Source organism: Podarcis filfolensis (assembly GCF_964270895.1).
Source record: "Podarcis filfolensis genome assembly, chromosome: 9".
Taxonomy (NCBI): domain Eukaryota; kingdom Metazoa; phylum Chordata; class Lepidosauria; order Squamata; family Lacertidae; genus Podarcis; species Podarcis filfolensis.
In genome coordinates, this window is record NC_139610.1 from 5082683 (window position 1) to 5108699 (window position 26017).

General features: G+C 42.4%; 1 protein-coding gene across 10 annotated transcripts; it reads left to right on the forward strand.

Annotated features, from left to right (window-relative positions):
• Positions 1–888: 888 nt before the first annotated feature.
• MSANTD1 (Myb/SANT DNA binding domain containing 1) lies at positions 889–24060 on the forward strand. Of its 10 annotated transcripts, none has more exons than XM_083630730.1 (7): positions 889–1045; positions 2615–2833; positions 4663–5107; positions 10691–10955; positions 13043–13093; positions 20505–20789; positions 23627–24060. In XM_083630730.1, exons 4-7 carry the CDS (start codon positions 10702–10704, stop codon positions 23865–23867), a joined length of 831 nt encoding a protein of 276 aa, XP_083486856.1. In that variant the 5' UTR covers positions 889–1045; positions 2615–2833; positions 4663–5107; positions 10691–10701; the 3' UTR covers positions 23868–24060. The 10 variants fall into 10 exon arrangements, with proteins under 10 accessions (XP_083486856.1, XP_083486859.1, XP_083486857.1 ...); XM_083630733.1 differs by having other exon boundaries at positions 4957–5107; XM_083630731.1 differs by lacking the exon at positions 889–1045 and having other exon boundaries at positions 2496–2833.
• Positions 24061–26017: the final 1957 nt, after the last annotated feature.

Below are 26017 nucleotides of genomic sequence, written 5' to 3' on the forward strand. Positions count from 1 at the left end.
ATAAAGGAAAAAAAATTATTTCCCCCCCGCCAGCCCCAAAGAGCAAAGAAGCCAAGACAGCTAGCGGGATCCATCCCGCTGGCTGTCTTGGCTTCCTCTTTAGCCGGGCACAACCTCTCCAGCCAGGAGAGGCTGCGCATGGCTTTGGCAGAAGCCAAGACAGAGCAGGATGGATCCCGCTAGCTGTCTTGGCTTCGTTTTTAGCCGCGGGGCTGGGGAAGCACGAGCTTCCCCCGTCCCCAGCCCGCAGCACGGGTCTGGGAGCGATGGCGAGGTTGCGCACAACCTCGCCTTCACTCCCGGAGCTTGCTGCTGTCCGCAAGCCTTCAGAGCCCTGCGGGAACCCCTGCCGGGCTCCGAAGGCTTGCAGACAGCTGCCTGAAGCCCAGGGTGCACAGAGCTGCGCTCCCCGGGTTTGGGGCTTGGGGCTGCAATCCGCAAGCCTTCGGAACCTGGCGGGAACTCCCGCCACGCTCCGAAGGCTTGCGGATAGCTTCCTGAAGCCTGGAGAGTGAGGGGTCGTTGCGCACCAACCCCTCTCGCTCTCCAGGCTTCAGCGAATGCCTGTGTTCGCCCCATAGGACGCACACACATTTCCTCTTCATTTTTGGAGGGGGAAAAGTGTGTCCTATAGAGCGAAAAATACGGTAATTCACCTGTTCTAGATGGATACATAAACAATGTCTGTTTAAAGACCATGTGATGATAACTTTGCCTCCTCCCTACTTATGAAATTCTCCAGATGAGATTGAGATTTGCTGCGGAAGCTTTCTTGCAAATTAATTCTAACCAGAGTCTCAGAAATAGACAGTAGCAAGCATGCTGGAGTCCTTGTTGACATATATTCTGTCTTGAAATGCAGCTGTGCATGCAGGAACCCTGGGGGATAATAAGAAAGCATAAAGTTCAGAGACCAGTGGAAGCAGCATCAGCAAGCCTCTTGCCTATACTTTCACACTTCTTGCTTCCAGAACAAGAAAATGAGAGATACACACAGGGCTTTTTTTGCAGCTGGAATTCAACAGAATTCACTGGTGCCTCTCAGGTGGGCACCATTGCTGTTAAAAGAGAACAAGGGGTGAGTTTCAGCACCTCTTTTTTTTTAGAAAAATAGCACAGGATGCACATGAGATATTTCCTGATGACCCATAGAATTGAGATTCCATGAAACTTGATGTAAAATCCCCTTCTCATTCTTTATCTTGTTTTTGAAAATTGTAAATTACTCAGTACTTGTTAATGTTAAAAGATCATTTTTAAACATTGCCACCCTTACCCCCTGGGGGGTGGGCTGGCATTGCAACCTAGCAGCCCTCTCAAGCTAGATCACTATACCTTGACAATAACAACAACAATAATAATAATAATTTATTATTTATACCCCGCCCATCTGACTGAGTTTCCCCAACCTCTACTACTGCAGAAACTCTGGATCCATTTCTCTTCAACTCAGATTTTGATTAAAAACCTCCCACTAATTATCACTTGCAGAATAGGTCCACTAAAGGCATGGGAACTGCTGGTTTCCTGCTTGCTGGGAATGCAGCCTCTTCCTGGAGAACTGTACAAAGAGAAAGATGACTGCCTTCCGCCCATCTTCCTATTTATCCATACAATGTCCCTCATAGCCTTACAAGGCTGGGTCTGGTGGGAATTGTAGTCTGGATGGCACCGAGTTTGGGAAGGATGCTTGGACCTCCAGATGTTTTGAGACTACAATTCCCATCATCCCTGACCACTGGTCCTGTTACCTAGGGGTGATGAGAGTTGTAGTCCCAAAACACCTGGAGGGCAAAGTTTGCCTATGCCTGCTCTAAGCCATTATGAATGATTTACACCTTTTGTGTCACTTCCTCTTATGATCATGTGTTTTGAGATCTTTGCCATGGATTCACTTGATTTATTAATATACAGTAATAACACTCTGCTACATTTCTGTTTTGAGGTTAAGCCACTCTTGCCCAGTTCATATGCCTCAGTAAACCATGGTTAAATGTGAAATCATCTCTCCAGGCTGTTTGTCTCCTTCCCGCTAATCACGAACTTAACAGCCAAGCCAGGGATCATGGTTTATTGTGCTCCCCAAAAAACGCAATCTGTAAACCAACAATTATTTGCTATATTTCGTGGTCTGTTGGGGTGAAATATACTCGGAGTCCAGTAGTGATTTCATGCTCTTTATTGCAGCTTGTAAAACAGTGATTGAATTGCCCCCCCCCCAAACCTCAGGCTTTTATATACATTATTTACACAATGAGTCCCATCTGATTGGCTGATTCTGCTTCCTTCCTGGAGCCTGATTGGTCTTTTCCTGCAGGCCAATCAGTTGTTGCATTCTACGATCCTACCAGCCTAATAGGCTGATTAACTTCCTCCTGGAGCCTGATTGGTCTTTCCCTGCAAGCCAATCAGTTGTTCCATTCTAGGATCCTACTTGCCTATTGTTCTAGGATCCAAGGTTAGTACATAACATGGGGTGAAGGATTAAGAACTGTATTGGCTCAGTCACTACAGCCTCATCTTCCCTCACAAAGGGGTGGGAAGTCAAGGGCAACACAAGAATTATTGGGAGGTCCCATCCCTAACACCGACTCATTACTGTCTTTCCATGCAGAGCCCAGACATGTGAGCCAGGCAGGGTCTGATGCTTATTGGGGCCAGAAGATCCAGGGGGCTGCAGCCTCATTGCCACGGGGAAGAGATAAATTGCAGTATAAATAAATTGCAGAGCCCATATTGTATATCTACAGTAGACACCTGTATCCAAAGATTATCGGATACGTTGGAGCCAATCTGCAGCTGTGTTACAGCAGAACAAGCAACATTTTGATCAGTGAGTTGCTGCCCCACCCTTCCCCAGAATGGGGTGTTGGGTCTGCAGTTAAACCAGAACAGAGGCGGAGAGAGAGATTTGTGCCTTCCTATGTGATTTATTGAGTTTGACTGAGTTTACATATATGTCACTTTTCCACAACGAGCTTTGCCCAAAGCAGCTTACAGCAAACACTCAAAAACATCCAAATACAGAGCACTGGATATACAAATATACAAAATACACGCCATGCCAGTAAATTAAAAAATGATGAAAATAAAGAGTTTGGCAAACACCAGAATAAATTCAGCAAAACAAAACAAAACAAAACAAAACAAAACATCTAGGCATAAATATGTAGCAGAACAAGAGTTAATCAACAACCATGTTTCTGGCACTGCTAAGGAGCCTGGCTTACATACAGTTCTGAGGGGGGGGTGGCATACAGCTGGTTCCCATAGGCCAGGGGTCAGCAACCTTTTTCAGCAAGGGGCCGGTCCACTGTCCCTCAGACCATGTCGTGGGCCGGACTATACTTCAGGGGGGGGGGATGAATGAATTCCTATGCCCCACAAATAACCCAGAGATGCATTTTAAATAAAGCACACATTCTACTCATGTAAAAACACCAGGCAGGTCCCACAAATAACCCAGAGATGCATTTTAAATAAAAGGACACATTTTACTCATGTAAAAACGCGCTGATTCCCGGACCGTCCGCGGGCCAGACTGAGAAGGCGATTGGGCCGCATCTGGCCCCCGGGCCTTAGGTTGCCTACCCCTGCCATAGGCTCACTCCAGAGGAGGCTGATGGCAGCAAAAGGCAAATTTGGGGTGGCGGGGGGGGGGGCGCTATGATGGTCAGTTTCTTCTCCAGTCTCCTGGAAACACCAACTGCTGGTGCAGGCCTTATTGACTATGTGACATACTCTGTGAAGAACTACCAGTCCCAGAGTGCCTTATGGCTGATGCACAGGCAAGCGGAAGGGACAGCTTGTGGGTGAGACAAAGCACCATAATTGCCCCCTAGGGCAGCGGGAGCCAGGGCTGCTGGTCGGATTTAGAGGCCCCAGATATTTGCAAGTAAATGTCTAGCAGACACACATACATAGCATACGGCCCTGTCTGGCTGTAATACAAATCAGACTGGGCAGCTGGAGAGAGCGAGGGAACAGAAAGAAGCTGCAGGACACAAATAAATCCGTCACCTTTTCAAAACAGACGAGGCCTTTCAGGTAATTCACTAAATAGGAAAGTAGGTTTTAAAAAGCATCCAGAATGAAAATGGGTTCAGTGTAAAGACTGACGGTGGTAAGTTAAGGAGAAGGCTGCCAGATATATCATGTGACCCCACTCTGGTGATATTGTTAAGAGCACTACTGTAGCTAGAAGATTTAAGCTGCTACACTATCTGATTGTTTTTCCACCAAAGATCCAGGCCTGTGCCCTAAAAAACGTAACAGATAATTATGATTTTGCAATGAAAAAGGCCAGAAAAATAAGGCTTTGTGAATTGGGCTGTTTATGTATGTTTTTCAGGTGCATTGCTCCACTACAATTTATTTTTTAAAAAATCAAACAGGGATAGATCTTTTTAAGGACCAACCAAAATAGTTTCAAAATAGTCGGCAAGCTTTTTCGAACTCTGTTTCAGACTGGATGTTGTGTCAAACAAAACATGCAAAGAAAGGGTCACAATGTAATTTCAGAAATGTAGGAAATGTAATTTCACAATGAAAATAGAAATGTGTGAGATTGCATAGGATGGAATTGTGGTATGTGTTTGTACTGGGTTTCTCCACCTCCCAAAATGCTGCAGCCTTCTCTCTCTGTGCCTCTCTCATCCACAGGCAGTTCTGCAGCAGGTACACCTGGCAGGACCGGCAATGTACAGACTGTCCTATGCAGACGGACAAAATGACTAACTAGAGGGTTGCCAGCTTCATGGCCTTGCCAATTTGTTTTGCAATAGGTACAGAGAAACTCAGCATGGAGAGTCTAGGGTTGCCATATTTCAAAAAGTAAAAACCAGGACACCTAAAATTGTTGAGTTCTTTTTAAGGAAAACCTAAAAGTTGTTGAGCCTTTTTAAGACAAACCCCTAAGGCGTGGAGCAACACAATTCTTCGATTGACTTGCCCAAGATCCAGGAGAAAGCGCCGCCTTTGGGAAATTCCCCCTGGATGTCAATTCTGCCTTTGAAATCCCGGTAATGTCCAGATGCATGGCAGCCCTACTGGAGACAGAGTCCTGGAGAACACCCCATCATCAGAATCTGGTGCCTGTTATGTTCAGGTGAGTGGGTGGCAGACCCCCAGACATGCCAAATGTGGTAGCACAGGCAGGATATGGGAGGTGATGGCAGCAGTGTGTTCTTGCTCTCCAGTCTAGTGGGTCTTTTTAACTTACATCATTTATGGGGTAGGAACCTGCCCATCCCTTAAGCTTGAGAGCGGCTCCACCCCAGGAGATCCATCCAGTGACTCCTTTAATGGGTTTTCACCATCTCTTGAGCTTTGTTGTTTAGGTAGGCATTCTGAAATCTTATTTATTTGTTCATGCATTCCCATCTGCCACTTTATGTACTGTAAACCTCTTTTTAAAATTGTTATAAAATGTTGCTGGTTGATCATGTTGTATATGACGTTGTTAGGTGGAAGCAGGGGTTTGAGGGCATGGGCTGCAGCATGAAAAGGAGGCAAGCAAACCAGCTAACTTAACCCCTCCGGTGGTCCTCATTGCATCATCAAGAATAAGTCTTTGTTTCTTGGCTAACTCCACTAAACAGCCCGATGACCTAAGTATCTTACTACTATCTCAGGCAGCTCATTGTAATTGATAAGGAGGGGTGAAAATCAAGGCGTCAGACCAGGTTTAAACCAATAAGAAATGTGCTTATTATTTTGTTAAAATAATGGTTATGACCAGCAAACAATTATTATAATTTCTAGACAACCCCTCCCAGCCCACCCAGATTTTAAAACCATTTTTGTAATTACCCATAAGAGCAACTAGGGTATGAAAATACCATGGTAAAACAAAACAATCCTTTTCCCTGCTTAAGCCAGGGCGTAGGAGTTAAACAGTTTCTCTCCAGCCCTCCTAGCCTATTGACAATGGATCTTTTCAGCTCAACTTCTGTTTTCCGTGGTAGGTTTCTGGATCCTCTGCAATACTCTCCTTATGATTTCAAGCTCCCTTTCCTCCTCATTCTCCAGCAACTCTGTTCTGTGAGTCTGTCTGCCAGCTTCATTTGTTTTCACACGGTGCTTGGCTACCGCCTTGGCCCACAAGGGCACATTGGGAACTTGGTGAAAATGTTGAGGGCACAAGTCACAAAATGGCTGCACTGGGGGCCCGAGAGGGAGGTGGCGGTGCCTGATTAAAGGAATCAGACCAAGATTTAAAGGAATCAGACCAAGATTTAAAGGAATCAGACCAAGATTTAAAACCTACATTTAGTCATGGATTTCATTTGGCATCATATCTTTCACTCTCTCGTACATGTACAGATCCCACATGGGCCATTAACAGATAGAGCAGATTATGTTTGAAAAGAATGCAAAATAGAAAATGCTGGGTTATAACTGTGGATAAATAGCCTTGAGACCACCGTGCCAGGTTCTTCTTCAAATGTCCCGTCCCCCCAACTGAGGTACAGCAGGTGGCTGTGAGAGAAAGGGGCATTTCAGATTGTGGAATGCTATCTCCAGAGGGGCTCGCCTGTTTTTTCAGTGTCAGGCAAATAACTTTTTATTTTCCCGGATCTTTCAAGTATGTGGACTTCTACTTTGCACGGTGGGCTCTGAGAAACCTTTATTATTTGCTCTCTGTCCTAATTGACTATTGTGTGCTTTGTTTTAAAGTGATTTGTTTTGATTGTATAATTGCCTTATTTGTTCTTTCTTTTGACTTTACTGTAACTGTGATTTTTAATGTGAATATTAGTATAGAGAAAACTGAAACCATTAATCATTCCCTCCGGTGGCTTCCTTCTTGTAGTTTCTTGCTCTTTAGTAGGTTTTTGGAGTACCATCTCAGTTTCTAGTGCATCAATGAAGCTATTATCCCCATTACCAGGTGTTCCCCTGTTGTCAGTACTATTGTCTCCCTCCCTGTCAGGATTTAGTTTAAAGTTTTCATACCCTCTTTTCCCTGTTGTAATCAGGGAAGCTTGGATTGTAGCTTGAATTCATTGGCACAAGGCAGTATATAAACATAGCAAGTAAATAATTGGACTCTCTAAATATTTATTCCAAACCTCTCCTACTTTTCACAATTCTGATTTATCTGTGATTTGTTTATGTAGATATTTCACTGAGTAGGAATCATTTCAACCGTCGTATTCCTTACTCCTCTAAATAACTTATAAACAAGTGGACCAGCACTGTCATATAAACCGTAGCTGAAAACAAGTGGTGGTTTCACGTAAATGCACATTGTACTGGTTCACAGTGCTGCCACACAGCTCACCCCTGCCACACCACCAGGACTCAAGTCTGGGTTTTGATGTCTGAATCTGGTCTTCTGGTTTGCTTGGGGGAAACCACAAGTGCGGGTTCAGATGTCATTTGCTTCCTGGCAGCGCAGAACCAGCAAGAAAGGAGTGGAGTGAGAACTCATTCACACTACAGTTCGTTTTCAGCTCTACTTAATGTAATGTGCAAACTAGGCCTTTGAATGTAGCGTTCAGTAACTTTACTTTGTTATTGCCAGTTAGTAGAAAACCGGATTTTAGCCGTGCAAAAATCAGCATGTCCTCCAATCAGCAAAAAGTCATTTGGTTTATCTGAAATAAATGAGGAAATATTCCAAAGCATTTCTTTTGCATGCACTTGCTCTTAGTTTCTTCCTGTCTTTCTCACGGCTTCCTTCTTCCACATGTTTTGACTCTCTGCTCCTTTCAAGAGCTCCTTTCCCTCACTTGGAGCTTCCACCATCTTGCCACCAGCTTCCACTTCCAGTTTGTTCTGCTCACCTGCTGGGTGGCCCACAGAATAAGAAGGGAGCAGCTGCCGTAACCACAATTCTTCCCCCACACACGGCAATTGTGCCAGCTGCTCTACACACACACACACACACTGCTCTTCTCTCATGTGTAGCTATACCACTCTGCAGAATCACCATCATGGACCATCAGAATAATAATAATAATAATAATTATTATTATTATTATTATTATTATTATTATTATTATTATTATTTATACTCTGCCCTCCCCGGCCAGAGCCGGGCTCAGGGTGGCAAACACCAGTAAAATTACAATAAAAGCATAATAGGAAAAAAACCCAATTTAAAATACAGGTTAAAATGCAATTTAAAATGCAGCCTCATTTTATTAGTAGCCCATAGATCAAAACGGTAAGGGGAGGGAAACATAAGGGTCAGACTGAGTCCAAACCAAAGGCCAGGAGGAACAGCTCTGTCTTGCAAGCCCTGCGGAAAGATGTCAAGTCCCACAGGGCCCTGGTCTCTTGTGACAGAGCGTTCCACCAAGTCAGGGCCAGTACTGAAAAGGCCCTGGCCCTAGTTGAGACCAATCTAACCACCTTGAGACCTGGGACCTCCAAAGTGTTGTCATTTGTGGACCTTAAGGTCCTCCGCGGGGCATACCAGGAGAGGCGGTCTCGTAGAATGAAGCTCATGGGCCACTGATGGCCTGCAGCCCACACTTTGAGAAGTCCTGCCTATACGTAGATATTCTTCTGTAAGCCACTTTGCAGTTCTGGAGGAATCCAAACCCATGCAGTTTGGGAAGAATGCATATTTACATTTGTGGGTCAGACACATGCTGGCATTCACGTACCTTTGGCTAAATTGCAAGAAGATGCGGGTACAAATCCTTCCCAACCCATGCCTTATTTGGATAGATCTACACAACAGTGGCCTGGAAAAAACCTCCCAATCTTTTCTCCAAGCCAGCCACAGTTAAATTTGGATGTTCTCATTGGTGCTTTCCGAGGCAACGCTTGGAAAGTCTGAAATGCACACACAGAATGAAAAGGAGACCCTGCTTCTACTTAATCCTCCTCTTGGCTGCCATCTGTCACCTGGTCACATGACGCCTCCCAACTGGGTCTCCATGATATGCACACACACACACACCCGCCAGCATACGGTGCTCTTTGCCAGCCTTGAAAGGGTTATTCTGCACAGGACCACTGACAGTAGCTGCTCCAAAGGTGCCTTTTGAGTGCCAGATTCTTCTATAGGAACCTGTGACTCATCAATAAAGTTCATTGTGTTCTTTATTCGGACAGCATTTAAACCTTTTTCTCTAGGGAATCCTAATTCTGACTTCCTTACATTAAAGCGCTGCAGTGAAGGAGGAAAAGCCATTAACTAGGAATACAACAGGACAGGAGGTCTGTGCCTTGAAAAAAGCATTTTGCGACCTCCCCTTCCTTCAGGATCCTGTGCTTTTCAGCTTGTTCAGATTGAGCATGTAATTAGTGTATAGGATACTTAAGTATGGACTAAAGCACGTGAGAACCTTTCCTGGGGATTAACAGCCTATGGAGTACATTATTTTCTGCTTGCCATTAATCTCTAGGAAACGCCCAGCACTGAGGTCTGTATTGCTGTCTTAAAAATGAATACACACACATTTTTTTCATCCCACTGCTATCTTTCAAAATGTGAACGGTAGTTTCCTTTCTAATACAGAGAATTAATGCGCTGTGCATTAGCCGTCAGCATTGCTTCACTGGATAAAGTGCCTGGACCTTAAAACCAGAGCTGAGTCCATCATGTTTGCCACAGCGCAGACTCTGGAATGGTGCTTTGGGAAATGAGATGCCGCGTTGCTCTTATAACAGGGAACAAGATCTAGCCTCCTATATGAAGAAAACTACGACATAAAAACAGCAATTTATTTAGAGTTTTTAATCCTCATGCCGTTCTCCCCACTCCCAGTTGCTTTTGCACAGTAAATAATCTTTATGGGTTCACCATAAGGCAGATTTAAAATGCCTCCGCTGCAGTCTTGAGGCTGCAGCACACGGCTGAATAAAAGACTCCAAACAGCATTGAAATTGTTCGGATTGCAAATACATATGTGGTAATTTGAACCTACAAAAGGCAAATTCATGCTGACAGGGCTGCTGGATGGGTTTGCTTAGCAGCAGACAAGCATCTTGGAGCCCAAATCGGCCTCTGGCTCTCTCTCCCTTGCACACACATATGTAAACACAAATCTGTGTGCATGTTCCTGAAATAGGAATCTGGCACCATTTTAGCTGCTTAACTGTTTTCAGTGCTGCTGTTATATACTTCAGATGCTAACTGTGCTTCCACAAAGGTGTGAGACTTTTTAGACACAATTGTTGTAAAGGGGTCTTTTTTGTGTACATGTCTTTCCCTCATCCTAGTGAATCTGTCAAGGCACAACTTAAAAGCTCATTCAAGCAGCCATGACCCCCTGCTTGCAGCAGATTGCCTAAAAGGTAAGGGGGAAAAATCTAAAAACAAGTAAAAACTTAAAAGTAGCTTCTCAAAGGCTGCATAGATCTTTTGTTGTTGTTGTTTTTGTTAAACCTAAAGTGTTTAAAAGCTTTAATATTGATGGCCTGTCAACTTTGTCCTGATTCTTTGGCTTTCAGTTAAAAGGTTTTTGTTGTTGTAGCTTATGCAGTTGCTCTGTTGCTATGGAAACGTGACATCAAAATGACGTTTCTCTGTTTAAAAGCTTTTAACTAAATTCCTGCCTGTCAGATGTAGGCCCCATTTTGTGCACTCAAGCTTCAAGCTGTTGCAAAGAGGTTTCATGTGTTCTGTTGTCATTCAAATCCTGTAGCTTCATATGCATGCCTTGCACTGCAAAATCCTAAACTAAAAACTGAAATCTATATTAAGTGTTCTCTTTTAAAACCCTTTTAGGTCAATCAGGAATGGCTGCTGCAGAAATTCCCAGTTATATTGTTTCTTCTCAGACTGAGAAGCACAGGAGGGCCAGGAACTGGACTGATGCAGAAATGAGGGGCTTAATGCTGGTTTGGGAAGAATTTTTTGATGAATTGAAACAAACTAAAAGGAATGCCAAAGTTTATGAGAAAATGGCTAACAAACTCTTTGAAATGACTGGAGAAATTCGACATGGAGAAGAAATAAAGATAAAAATTACAAACATGACATTCCAGTACAGGTAAGCTTCAGTTAATTCCTTTTATTTGAGTGATTTCTAAATATTAATCAGGCTCTTTGCCTCTCTGAAAATACCTTGTAAAGAGAAACCACAGATGAAAGATTAAAGGTTGTTCATAGGGCTCTTAAAAATCTCTCTTAACAGCACCACGTTATCATTCCTTATTTTTCTCCTTACTGCTTTCAAATGGTAGCATAACTTTGGCTGTGGTTTTTGTTAATTACTGTTTTTATGAAACAAGGGGATGCAAAAGATAGTATGAATTATTGTTGTTTATGTTTTTATTTTAGCTTGCACTTGCACTTTACACTGGCACAGCTTAGATCAATTTTGAGCTGGTCTTCTCAAATGTAAAAACTAAATACAATTTAAATAAAATAATTATTGTTAAAAAATCTCTAAATTTTGCCATCGCAGACTGAGGAAGTTACCCTCCGGAGGACTAAAATAACTGCATGCCTCACCACTGAGTGACACACGTTGCTATAATTGTAGCTAGCATTAGCAAAGGAACAATTACATTTGCAGACAGAAATCAGTGCACACTGTAAACACTGTTCCAGCTGGGGGAGGAAACTGAGGTATCTGAAATGAGATAATGAAGTAGTTAGAGCCCATCAGGAGAGGAAGTTAGCTTAGGAAAATGAAATATTTGCAGCCTAGGGACAGAAAAATATTTGCATGGTGTTGAAAAGCATTTTCCTATTTCTATGTGACATGAACTACCAAATCTGCTTTTAGCTATGTTCTAATTTGCGACAACATGTAATCTCTAATATGGATCTGTTGGAGGTTAGCTATAATTCATCAATCTGAAATACATGATTCCTTTATTTAAGCTCTTTTCAGTGCAGAAAAATAGTGATTTTAAAAAAGTCACAGGCATCCATGTTAAGTCTGCTTGTTTTGGGCTTTTTGGGCCTGGGTGGGTTAGGTTAAAACATCATTTTTATATTTAAACCATATGCTGTGCAATCTGCAACTCCCTATTAGCATTTATAAAATTGTGTCTTCATTTTCACTTTTGGCTAGATCATCTTAAGATGGTGACCTCTTAAGTTATTATATGTGTTTTGCATGAAATGGTGAATATTCTCAAAATGATATGTTTTCACTTACATATCACCTTGCAGGATGGCACCAGTATCATTTACAGAGGTACACTCTGAAACAGATAGTTTGTGCCCTTAGTCTGACAAGAGAGTGAGAAATCCAGAAAACGTGGGCTGAAGTTTTTAGTCTGAAGGCCCACCCTTGGTTCATAAATTGAGATGGCCCCCAAAGCATAAAGGAAAAAGAGGTGAACATGCTCCATGTCTTTCTGTCACACAACACATGAATGTGTATGCATAGAAATATATCAACAAACACTATCTCTCATACACATATAATCCATATTTTAAAGAAATATACTAAAATGTTTTGAAAGTAAATTCTGGGAGCTTTGACGCTGCCCTCTGACCACGACAGTACCTTAACCACTGGGTCGGGACCCAGAATATACGGTAACTGGAATTGAGAACATCATAGTGTGTTTAAATCACTCTATTTATTTTGCTTATAAACTTAAACTATGCTAAAAACAAAGGCATCTAAAATATTTGCAGACTGAACATTCAAGTTTAAATATTATGGCTCTTGTATATGAATGGTAATCTCGACACATACAGCAATACCTTAATTAATTTCCAAGAATGCTGAAATGTTCTGAAGAGCTCTGCTTCAGTCCAATAGCTGAGATTCTACAAAGCCTGTTATAGTCCAGAAGTAGAGATTACTAGAGGAATTGCAGTTTCTTCCCCCACCGCCTTATTGCATTCAGCTGTGGCTGAGACTGTTCTAGTTCACAAGAGAAGGTGGAAATATCAATCATTATTCATCCTGCTGTTTACAAAATGGAGTGATCTAGATGGGCCTCTTCCCGAGAGATACTTATGGCAAATACCACTTTTAGTGCTTCCTCTTTTCCATGTTCACAATCAAATATCGCCAAAAAGCACTATCAAGTATGCATGGAATTTTTAAAAGTGATAAACAGGACATTTGTAACACTTGTTAGCATTTGTAATGTTTAATTTTACAACCAGATGCATGCATATAATTGAAGAACCAAGCAGTGATGCAAGAAGAGTCAAGTGGTGAGTATCAGGCCATAAATCTTCCCTCTTACTGGTTAGGCAGCGGCACACGAGGAAAGGTCCTTGCTTGGGTGAGGAGTCATCCCACGCTCTCAATTAATACTTGAGCTAAGTGCTTAAGATTTACATAGTTCAACTTTTTTATAGATAAACCAGAGAAAACTAGGTATTAGAAATATGCTGTAGATCCTGCAATAAGCCCACGTGCAACATATAAATGTGTAAGAATTCTGTGCACTTTGGTTTTCTGTTGTGGTTCATTGTGGATAGAGAAAGTGAGAGTTCCACATCAGAGCTGCCACCTCCCGCCCTCAGACTCTCTTCTTGAACAGGTAGCATGAATTGCGGAGTGGCTGGGAAGGATCTGGTATATAATTCTAATAATTAATAATAATGAGGACCCACTGTTATTTCAAGTTTTGTTTTAGGAGGACTGTGAGAGAGGGGGGAAGAATCATCATCAGGTTTTCAATTGTGGTCACTCTGACCCCGTAATTGAAAAGGGCATTGTTTTGCTCTACTTATTAAATTTAAACATATAAGTGCCTCAGCTTATTCAAGCAAAATAATTACAAATTACCTTCCACCGCCCAGTAACCTTGCTTGCCTAGTTGAGAAGCACCTGCGGCAAAGACCAGCTCTTTGGCAAGGCAGTGAGGGTGTTCTGGGCAGCTGTGACGCTCTTCAGGACTGGACCTGCTCAGCTGTAAAGCAGCCTTCCTCAACCTCGGCCCTACAACTCCCATGATCCCTAGCTAGCAGGACCAGTGGCCAGGGATGCTGGGAATTGTGGTCTCAAAGCATCTGGAGGGCCGAGGTTGAGGAAGGCTGCTGTAAAGCAGCCAGCTGACATGATGTGGTGGAGCAGCTTTGACAGCATGACCCTTTTGAGTTTTGCTGACTTAAAAAATAAAATGAAACCTGTTGAGTTGTCTGGAATGTTAATTATCAGCTGGTAGAGATGTTAGGAGAGGGAGAAGAGTTGCTCCACACTCCAGCATGTGAGCCTGTTCTTGTGGATCCTGCCCATCACCCAACCATTCCATGCTGGGTTTGTGTTTCTTTTCTCTCCAGGCTCTGGTTATTGTAACGTGGAGTTAATGAGTATTTTGTTGGCTGGTTGGCTGCAGTACGAAACAGAAGTGGTTTCTGTTAGTGGAACCTGTGTGAGAGGCAGGAGAGACACCCCAGGTGTGCTAGAGAGAGAGGGGTGGCTGGATTGGTGCTTTTTTGTTTCTTGCTGCAGGGGTTGCTGGAGTTCCTAACACATATCCAGTGTGATTTATGGGTATTTTGTGTTATTTTGATTTATTTATGGCATTTTTCTTTCATGTTGATATGTTTTCCACTGCTTTGGAGCCCTTTTGGTCAAAAAGTGGTATACTGTACAGGCAAATCCCCATTTGCATGCGATGGGCACATGTACGACCACTGATGCGCACACCATTTTGGCACGGCAAGGGGGCCGGGCGGACTGACACACGTCTGACTGACACATGTGGTGCCTAGTAACACAACTCCTGCATAAATGGGGAGTTATATATAAGCCCTAGTATAGCACAGCAGCAAATACCGTATTTTTCCATCTATAAGACGCCCCCGTGTATAAGACGCCCCCTATTTTGGGGGACTTAGATTTAAGAAAATGGGGGGAGAGATGTATCCATGTATAAGACGCCCCCTTATTTTTTACATTCCTTTTAAGGGAGAAAACCTGGTCTTATACACGGAAAAATATGGTATATCCAGAGTTAGAGATGCAGTAGCAAGCGCATTAAGGAAGCTTGAGGAATTTTCTCAGTGCACATTCCAATGCAGCCCACCTGATCCACACCTTCTGGATTAACGTGTATATAGGAACATATTGAGGGGACGCGGGTGGCGCTGTGGGTAAAAGCCTCAGTGCCTAGGACTTGCCGATTGTCAGGTCGGCGGTTCGAATCCCCGCGCCGGGGTGCGCTCCCGTCGTTCGGTCCCAGCACCTGCCAACCTAGCAGTTCGAAAGAACCCCCGGGTGCAAGTAGATAAATAGGTACCGCTTTCTAGCGGGAAGGTAAACGGCGTTTCTGTGTGCTGCGCTGGTGCTGGTTCGCCAGAGCAGCTTCGTCACGCTGGCCACGTGACCCGGAAGTGTCTGCGGACAGCGCTGGCTCCCGGCCTCTTAAGTGAGATGGGCGCACAACCCTAGAGTCAGACACGACCGTACGGGCAGGGGGTACCTTTACCTTTACCTTTTTAGGAACATATTTATCTTCCAGAATCCGCCCTTGAACAGATTTGACAAGGTGGTCTGGAGGTTACTTTTAATTAAATTTTACAAATGTATATATTTACAAGTAAGTTGTTAGAGGCTGCAAATGGAGGCAGCCATGTTTTTTCCTTACTTTATCCCTGGGAGGGACAACAACATCCTTGCATCTCTTTGTTCCAGAGGAATTTGCAGCCCTATTTTGAATGTGTGTAGTGCAAACAGAGGCAGCAGCTCTCTAGCTGCTTGGAGTGATGACTTGGATTGTTAAAAAAAAAGATAATATCTTATTAAATACCCCATCAGTGCTTTTTTCAGTAAGAATTTTGTTTGGAACTTTGGGGGAAGAAATTACATGTTAATTGAGAAAATGGATAGAATGATCACATGTGAAACTGACATATACGTTGTTGTTTATGGAGGAGCAGTCTATAGTATATGGGTATTTAAATTACCTAGTACTATATATTATTTTACAATGTTACTAGAAACCCTTGTTATTAGAACCCGTTTTGTAGAAGTAAAAGGTATCTAAAACAATTTTGTTCTTTTTTAAAAAAAAAACCTTTCATCTATTATTCTAAAAGATAAAATAAGATTACAAATCCCTCCAGATTTCCAACTTCCCAACTTTTTCCACTGGGAAAAAGAAATAAAACCATCAGAGGGAAAAAGAAGACCAGGAACCATTTGACCCCAATCTTATTTGTTGTCCCCCACTCTTCACATTTCTACTCTCTGTTCTATTTACAAGGATATTGAGAAGGAAGGAAAGAAGAAAGGACATCTTTCTTTCCCTTTCGCCACCTTCTGAGAATCCTTTATCCTGCTATGGAGCAATAAAATGCTTAGGTTCAAGACTGACAACCAGCCCCAAATCTGAGCCCTCTAGCGATAGGTTGTACAGCACAGGAGGTGGGAAAGGGAAAGAGGTGTCACCCGTCTCAAGAGGTCCTTTTTTTAGGGATGGAACTCACTGGAATGGAGTATCGTCACCTCTTTTGTTGCTGCCCATGGCAGCCATTTTGTACTGGCACCTCATTTTTCACCCCTTCAAAAGCTCTGTATAAAGCATCCTTATATATCTAATTTCCAAACTTCATGAAATGTGATTTATATTTTTTTAAACGTCAAAAACATCACTGGGTGATGAAGTAGAGTTCACTATCTAGATCCTTGCTATGCTTTTCAGTGTGGATTCTTTGATGTCGTAATTGGAGAGAGAGAACTCACTCAAATTGCTTCAGAAAGTTGCATTTGAATATTTTACCAGTTTTCTGTTCTATTTGAATAATTCATTCATAGCAGAGACACAACTTAAGTACTGCACTTTTGCTCCTCTCTCCCCTTTAGCCACCGATTGGCACATGAGCAATGTTATTTATAATTTATTTTGAAAGCTTTTTTACAAGCCTCAAGAGATTAATCTTGTTTTCATTCAGCAGGTCAAGTAGAGTATTAGCAAACAAAATAGCATAATAATAAAAAGAGAATCCAAGAGACAGGAATGCTATATTTTGAATGGAAAGAAACTGGAATGTGTATATACTTTATTTTATTTATTTATTTTTTGCACTTGGTACTTTGAAAAGCATCAACTATATATGAAACGGCAGGTGTAAAGCCTAGGACCCTAGGATTCACATAGGATTCTTACAGTTCACACATGCATGTAACATTGCTTCGTTACTCAGGACTTGAATACTCACAACTGAGTGTAGGAACTCAAGTTATTTGTAGTTATTGAAAGGTTATTTAATCATACATTTCTTATGCTGCTCAGTATAAAAAGAAATTTCTGAGCAGTTTACATAAAGTATAACCAGAAAAATAATAAAATTCATATAAGAATACAATAACAGCATTCAAATAAGACTTCTTAAAAGCTAAATAAAATACAATAACAGCATTCAAATAAGACTTCTTAAAAGCTAAATAAAAAGAGCAGAGCCGTATAATGTAGGTAAAATGGAGCAGTACATAAACAAAAAAATAAAAACTGAGAATCAGTGTCTAGGAAAACTTGTGCAAAAATATATGACTTTAAGAGGTGCTTAAAGCTGGTTGCTGGTTGCTCCCTCAACCCATCTGAGGTCATTCCTAAGGACCAGTGCTGCCACCAAAGAAGTCTGTTCATCTGCTGTCACCAAGGGACAATCCACTGGTCCTTAGACGACTACTAGGATTTCATCAGAAGGGCTTGGTCTGTACTGGGGGAAGCAATCTGCTAGGCAAAATTGTCCCCATTCCTTAGAGTGCTGTTGGTCTTTTTAGTTTTTTTGATGGCTTCGTCACATATCCTAGAATCAGAGAATTGTAGAGTTGGAAGGGACCATGGGGTCATGTAGTCCAATCCTATGCAATGTAGGAATCGCAACTAAAAAAACCATGCAACCTCTGCTTAAACACCTCCAAGGAAGGAGAGTCCGCCACCTCTCAAAGGTGTGTGTTCCACTGTCAAACTGTCAAACTACCTGAAAGTTCTTCCTGATGTTTGGTTGGAATCTCCTTTCTTGTAACTTGAATCCATTGGTATGGAACCTACTCTTCAGAGCAGGAGAAAACAAGCTTGCTGCATCCTCCATGTGACAGCCCTTTAGATATTTGAAGCTGGCTAACATATCTCCTTTCAGTCTCCTCTTATCAACTGTTCTTCATAAGGCTTGGTTTCCAGACCCTTGATTATCTCGGTCGGCCTCCTAAGCATATGTTCCAGCTTGTCAATACCCTTCTTGAATTGTGGCACACATAGCTAGGCACACAACTCACGGTGTGATCTGACTCACGGAGAATAGAGCAGTACTACTACTTGATAGTACCAGAAGTGGCTTAGTCATGCTGGCCACATGACCCGGAAGCTGTACGCCGGCTCCCTCGGCCAATAAAGCGAGATGAGCGCCGCAACCCCAGAGTCGGCCACGACTGGACCTAATGGTCAGGGGTCCCTTTACCTTTACCTTTAAATTTAAACCCCACTGGTCTACAACCCTTAGTCTCGCAAGATTGCCATGAGAGCGCTTGGACTAAAATTGTCAACCAAAAGCTTTACTTTTCTGGTTTATCACCACAACAGTTATTAACACTGGGCTTCTGTAAAGCAAATAATTTACTGTATTTTTCGCTCTATAAGACGCACCAGACCATAAGACGCACCTAGTTTTTGGAGGAGGAAAACAAGAAAAAAAATATTCTGAATCTCAGAAGCCAGAACAGCAAGCGGGATCGTTGCACAGCGATCCCTCTTACTGTTCTGGCTTCTGGGATCAGTGGCGTAGCGTGGGTTGTCAGCACCCGGGGCAAGGCAAGTAATTTGCGCCCCCTAACCCGTGGATTTGCGCACCCTAACCCTAACCCCCAGATGTTGCGCCCGGTGCGGCCGGCCCCCCCCTGCACCCCCACGCTACGCCACTGTCTGGGATAGCTGCACAGCCTGCAGTCGCTTCATAAGACGCACACACATTTCCCCTTACTTTTTAGGAGGGAAAAAGTGAGTCTTATAGAGCAAAAAATATGGTAATTAGACAGTGCTTATATTATATTGAGCGACAGAATAATTTAGCCACAATAAGGAAATTTTGTCCATGGTATGATTATTTTCCACCTAGTCGTTTTGACACTTTGGAACCCGATTTGCAAAATTTAACCATTCCAAAATACAGGTGCGCTTTCACTTTTGCAAGATTGAATATACTGCCTTCAGGTGTACTTGAGGGTCGATTTCAAAAAATTCCGCTGGAAAAACAGTTATATCCCTGTGGAGATGGCAGTATTGAGTCAGTGGCTCATGTGCTTCTGGCTTGCACTCTTTATAAAGTTTTGAGGAGTGAGGTTCTTACCCCTCTACTATTGTCCATGCCTGGGCGCTCAACCTTTGCTACTCTGTCCTTTTTTCTAGCAGATCAAGATGATCATGTGACAGCAAAAACTGCAAAAAAAATTAGCAGGGGCAATTAGAATAAGATCTATTACTTGATTATTGATGGAAACCTCCAAAACGTATCTTGTATAGTTAAGCATTAACCTCTGTCTTCAGTGCATTTTATTTTATTGCTACAGCTAGTGGCTGATGCAAATAAAGATTCTTCTGATCATCTGTTCACTCCGGCTTTTGCTTAGGTAGAGGTGGCCTTTCCTTATGGATGTGCTAATCTTGTTATTGTGTTATACAGAAGTTGATCTGTTTGGTCTTATTGTTTATGATGTTTATAGTGTGACCTGCTCTGAGATTTATTTTTAAAATAAGGGTGTGCTCTAAATTCCTCAATTAAATAAAGAGGAATGCCCACCCTGTATGAATACACTTCAGCCCACTGATCAAGACATGGGGACTTGTGATAGTCCACCATGCTGCCTTAGAAAATTTCTGCTAAATTGTTTATTTATTGTTTTTAGAATCCACCTTTCAACCAGAAGGTTCACAGGACGATACGCAGTATTATATTAAAAGACTATGGAACATAATATAAAACCAGTACGTCTCATAAAAAACAACCAGCATAACAGTAAAAAGAGAATTAATTAGTTCAGCTGGCCCCAAACATCTGAAGGTGTTTCATAATACCAAAAAGCTTCTAATGTGGAGGACAATTGTATTTTTTCATTTAACAACCGGAAAGCGGGGAGGTCCTGCTCCATGTTGTCATGCTATTAACCATAGTTGTTGATAGAATTACAGCAGTTTATCTCCCATGGACCTTAAGGCCCAGGTTGGAAAATGATGGGAGTGACCCTTCTTCAAACACTTGTGTGCTTGAATAGCATTTTCTGTCAAAGTGTTCTTTTCTGGCGTCTTCAGCAGAACTGACAATTTCTAGAAACCGTTGCCTCTTTCAAAAGTTTGGAGTCAGAAATGGAAACAAGTATTTGGTTTGCTTGAATGGGAGTTCAGTTGGAAGTCAATTAATCAGTTGAGATACGCACATTCTCCAAGGCCAGTTGGATGATGTGCCAAATGCATTTGAGATATGCACATTCCTTAGGACCTTTTGGAGATTATGTATACTGACCAGGAAATGTGCACAATTAATGAACAGATTATCATGTGCACATATTAACAGCTCAACTTACATCCCTCCTATCACACACACATATTTTTATAGTAGAATTTTTGAAACCTGCATGAAATTACTATCTGAGTTTTCATGATTATTTCTTTCATTGCAGGAAATTAAAATGTATGACTGATAGTGAAACGCTTGCACCTGATTGGCCTTACTTTAAAACCATTGATAGAATACTCTCTAAAGTGTCAGAGCACAATGATGTGAAAATGCATGACAGTCAGCTGCCAGGTCCTTCAACATCCCAGACTGAGGCATCACAGTCTCCATCCGCCAAGTCTACTCCACTCTATTTGCCTTATAACCAGTTCACATATGAAGGGAGAGAAGAATTTTTTGAAGATGAGCATTCTGAGAGCTCTTCCAGCTTACTTTCTTATAAGTTAAGGTAACAGTTATATATTACTTTGATATCTTACATATTGGGCCCTATGTGGGATATAGGATAAAGCTGCAAAAATCTATTTCTTTAAGGACCACTTAATTTGGGGGCTTCAGGGGCTCTCTGTTTTCTTCAGCTGTGAAGGGTCTAGTAGTAGTTCTAGTTTAAGTCAGATGTATGCAAAGGGTTGCTGTCTTTTAATGTGAAAAATTATAGGCTCTGTTTTGTGGGATTCCAGACCATCTCCATCAGCAACTCTTGCTGTATCAGGGGAGAAGTGATACAGTGAGGTCTCCCCCATCAATTGGACCATCTGATCCTCCCCTCCTAAAACCATCACAGGCTTATTTTTCTCTTCCCTCACTGTCTGTTCCTTTTTGTATTGCACTGAGTTACTTGTAAGCCGTTGTTTTAAACTGTGAGTTGCCTTGAGTGCATTGACACAGACAACATATACTGTAAATGTAGTAAGTAATTAAAAAGGTAGTCCAGCTACCAAGACTCAAGGGGTATTTTGACCATGAATGTCAAGACTAGTGACCCTGACAAAACTCATAAAGTGACTTATTTTGAGTTCTATCTTTCACTAGATAGAATTCACTGGACAGAAATTGTAATTCTCAAACTTATAACAAACCATGACTTTGATCCTTTTTTAAAAAATAATTAATAATTCAAACCAAGATTAATTATGAGTTACTTGATATTAACTTGCACCTTAGTCATGGTTCGCCTGACTAAGCAACCAAATTCCTTCACCTTTGTGCATGCTCAGATAATTATTGTTGTCACCCTTTAGTTTCCAAAGGAAATGAATAATATCTGTTCGCAATATGCATGTGTGTAATGATTTTACTTTAACCCTTCAATTGCTCATTGACAAAAAACCTTTGATGTGCAAGTCAATGGAGCATCAAGCTTCTGTATGCATTTGAGCACTAACTATATTTGGGCTGGGAGGGGGAAATTATCTTTTGTTTTTTGAAGGGGGCACTTGCTACCTAATTCCATTCTATAATTTCTGAGAGCATTTCTGTCTATTTAAACTGGAAATGAAAGGAATGACAGAGGTCAGAGGAATTTTCTCAGTCATCATGTGATGAAGGTTTCAAATGAACAGCTTGTCAATAAAAACATGATTGACATGCTGATCTACATCTACCCTAAGAGTCATAGAACCATAGAATTATAGAGTTGGAAGAGACCCCAAGGGTTATCTAGTCCAGCCCCCTGCAATGCAGGAATCTCACCACCTCACCACCATGTAAAAACACGCTGATTCCCGGACCGTATATGGGCCAGATTTAGAAGGCGATTGGGCCGGATCCGCCCCCCCCGGGCCTTAGTTTGCCTACCAATGTTCTAGCAGGTCACCATATCCTTCTTAAATTGTGGTGCCCAGAACTGGACACAGTATTCCAAGTGGTGTCTGACCAAGGCAGAATAGCGTGGTACTATTACTTCCCGTGACCTGGACACTAGACTTCTGTTGATGCAGCCTAGAGAATCATTAGCTTTTTTGCTGTTGCATTGCACTGTTGACTCATGTTAAGCATGTGGTCTACTAAGACACCTAGATCCTTTTAGACCCCTAGTACTCTTCTATTATAAATTATTTTAAATATGCAAAGTTTTTCATTAAAAGATACTGCTATGTTCCACCACAATCTCTATGCAGTGACAGACTCCAGGTGTTCCAAGTGCTTTTTCCAGGGTTCAGTTTCCTGAGAATGAAGGTCAGTGGTGGTGTGTTTAGGATATGTGGTTTCATTTACACATATATACAACCTGAGCATAAGAAGGATTAACAGCTTTAATGCCCCAACAGATCTGGTTCCTCCACTAGTCAAAACTTAAGATCCGGCACAGATCATGCACATCTCTGTCTCTCCAGCTTCCAATTCTCACACACAACTCTGGCTGTTGTTCACCTATGTAGCAGCCAGTTTGGGTGGGGCGGAGGAGAAAAGCCCACCTCGCCAAAGGAACTAGTTTGTCAAGCTTCCCCTTACATCCCCTTAGGATTGCAGGCCTGGAAGGCAAACCAGGGTTTCATCCAGACTGACCCCACCCCAAACCCTAAACAATACAATTAGACTGTTTTTGGTTTTTTGCATTTCTTTTCTCTCATCACTCCTTGCGTTGTTTTCTCCACACTAGGTACATATACAACTAACAACAGAAGATAACAGCTACAGTGAAGTGGGCTGTAGTCTATTAAAACATATGGCATAATATACTTGCTAGTCTTTAAGGTGCCGAAGACTCTATCTCCTGGCCCCAAGCTGTCACTTGGCTCTGCTCAATGACCCACCCTTCAATGTCGGATATATCTGTTTTTATCTGTTTTTATGTCCCTGTGTTTTTATGTTTGTGCATATTTTATGGGCTAATAGCCGTAAATAAATAAATAAATAAATTGTAAATTGTTATGTTGTTTACACTGCCTAACATAGCCAGCCCTCTGGCTATGTTATATAAAGCATTATTTTCAGGTGGGAGGAGGTGGCTTGGGACCTTGGGTTGGTGGGATGTGCTGTCAAACAGTATTCCCTGTGAAAACAATGCCAAGGGCTGGGTGAGTATATCAAATAATGCTTCCAGCTGGGTTGTAGGGGAGCATGGAATACCCAACGAGTTTGAGAGAAATTTGAGAAACTACAGGAGTGTTCCCTTGCATTGCCAGGGTCCTCACAGCATGGAAGGCTTTTCTTGAGTTCAAGTGAATGCATGTGTAGAGCAGCCCTGCTTTTGCCCAGTCCAGGTGAACATTAGATATTACCCAACCATGTGATATAGCAGATCACAAAAGCAGATTTAATGCCGAAATGTTTGCTTTTCAGAGCTGAAGAGAGGCCCATAAAGAAAAGGAAAATGCAGAGTTGTAGCTTTCAAAAGAAGAAACTAAAGTTAATGGAAGCAATGCTAGAGGAACAAAAGAAACTGAGTAGGGCAATGGAAGAAACTTGCAGGGAAGTAAGAAGGATTCTGGATCAGCAGAACATCATCCAAGTTCAGAGCCTGCAGCTGCAAGAGAGAATGATGAATTTATTGGAGAAAATGATATCGAAAGCCAATGTTTAGTTTCTTTTGCAGTGCTCCTGAAAATACAATATTTATCTATTTTACAGAAATTACATATCCTAGGATTGCCTCTTCCTTCCAGGTAAATAAAAAAATGTAATGTAATTATGAAGAGTTTAATCAGTGTAGGAGGTGAGCCATCTAGACAACTGGGTGTTTCTTAATGAAATAAAATGTGGTCTTGCTTTGTGAATTTTTTTTCTAGATTCTAGACAGTTTATTTGAATTGGGATGCTCAGTTTAGGGCAGCCAACTATTTTCTGTTCAAGGACCCTGGAAATGACAGCACACCGTTATGTTGCTTCACTCCCAGGGGCAGATGCAGTCCCCTTCCCAAAGCACACGGCAGCTTTGAAAAAATGAGGGATCAAAGGTCCTTAGACCACTTTGTCTAAAGTGCAAGGAAAGACTCAAAAATCATTTGATTTTCTTTGCCTCACTCTCTGCGGTGGCGGAGAGGAGAAATCACCTTGTGTGCAAACAGTTGTACTTACATTGTTGGGAGACTAATCAAAATGCAATTTCATGATACATATTTCGAGAAGAAGAGTATTTAAATGTAGCTTTTCATGTCTATTTTTAAAAAACCCGAGAATAATGCAGAAACAGGATAGAACGGATTTATGAGTGAACAGTTCCTCTGCCCCCAACAAGGGAGAGAGGAAGAGGGGTGGCGCAAAAAATTGCCCCTGAAATCAGTCTCCCATTATCTGTGTACGGTCATGAGCTTTGACAACAGCTGGAGCTGAGCAGTAGGAGAAGTGGCAAGGACGTTGGAGACAGTATGACGCTGGAGTGTATGACGGCGCGACGCTGCTATCGCAACAGAATCAAACACGGGAGAAGCTTCCTATCCTTCTCACACCGCAGCACATCGTTGTGTGAATTTTTTCACCCTTCCTCGCCACCTTTCCCTCTTTCCAGACACACCAAGTACTTGTGTCACTATTGCAGTAAAGTACCGTATTTTTTGCTCTATAAGACTCACTTTTTCCCTCCTAAAAAGTAAGGGGAAATGTGTGTGCATCTTATGGAGCGAATGCAGGCTGCGCAGCTATCCCAGAAGCCAGAACAGCAAGAGGGATCGCTGCTTTCGCTGCGCAGCGATCCCTCTTGCTGTTCTGGTTTCTGGGATTCAGAATATTTTTTTTTCTTGTTTTCCTCCTCCAAAAACTAGGTGCGTCTTATGGTCTGGTGCATCTTATAGAGCAAAAAATACGGTAATGCCCCACCCCCCTGCTGCCAATAGAGCTCTTTGCGAAAGGGACCCCTAGGTACGCCTCTGGTCACCAAACAGTACCAGTTGTGTGGTCAGCTGCAAGGAGGTTTGGGATTTAAACCAAAAGAGGATAGCCAGTATGCCCTTGAATCCCTGTTGCTTGCAGGCTTTCTAGAGGCATCTAGTTGGCTCTTGTGAGAACAGGAAGCTTGACTAGATGGGCCTTTGGCTTGATCCTGCACACTTTCCCCACGTTCAGGGTGTATAAAAACTCCAGACCTTTAGGCTACATTGGCTGTCAAGAGATGCAGAAGAGCCAACCATGCACAATATGGGGGGAAATAATTAAACACTGGCTGTATGCAGTTTTAAATTTAATAAAATGCTGGTGGCTTGGTCTGTTTAGGTTCTCCGACGACTGCTGTCCTGATAGACTGGGAGAGCTTGAAAGATTTGTAGCTCCATTTCTCCCCTTGCATTTATCTGCTATTTCAGGTACCAGAGCCTCCATTTTGTTCCCTGCTAGATAGAAAAGGTCAGGCGGTAACATTCGGCTGACCTGGAGAGGCTGAGAGAAGCAGAGGGGTTGGTGGTCAAGGCCTTCAGGGACGTGGTAGCTGTGTCCCATTGCAAGGAGGAAATCTCTCCTGCTTTCATGGGGGGGTGAGCTTGGGGAAGGAGGGCATCACTGAGGAAGAGGGAGATAAGCAGTTATCCTCATGTGCCAGTGAAAACACTCCAGGTGGTGGAGAGATCCTGGCAGTGGTTATTTTCACATCGTATATGTTCATGGGGTCTGAACTCGCAGTGACTGACCAGGAATGTGACCTTGGGGGCACAGTGGATAGTTCAGTGAAGATGCTAGGGATCATTAGGAGTGGGATTAAAAACAAAACTGCCAACATTATGATACTCTTATGCAAATCTATGG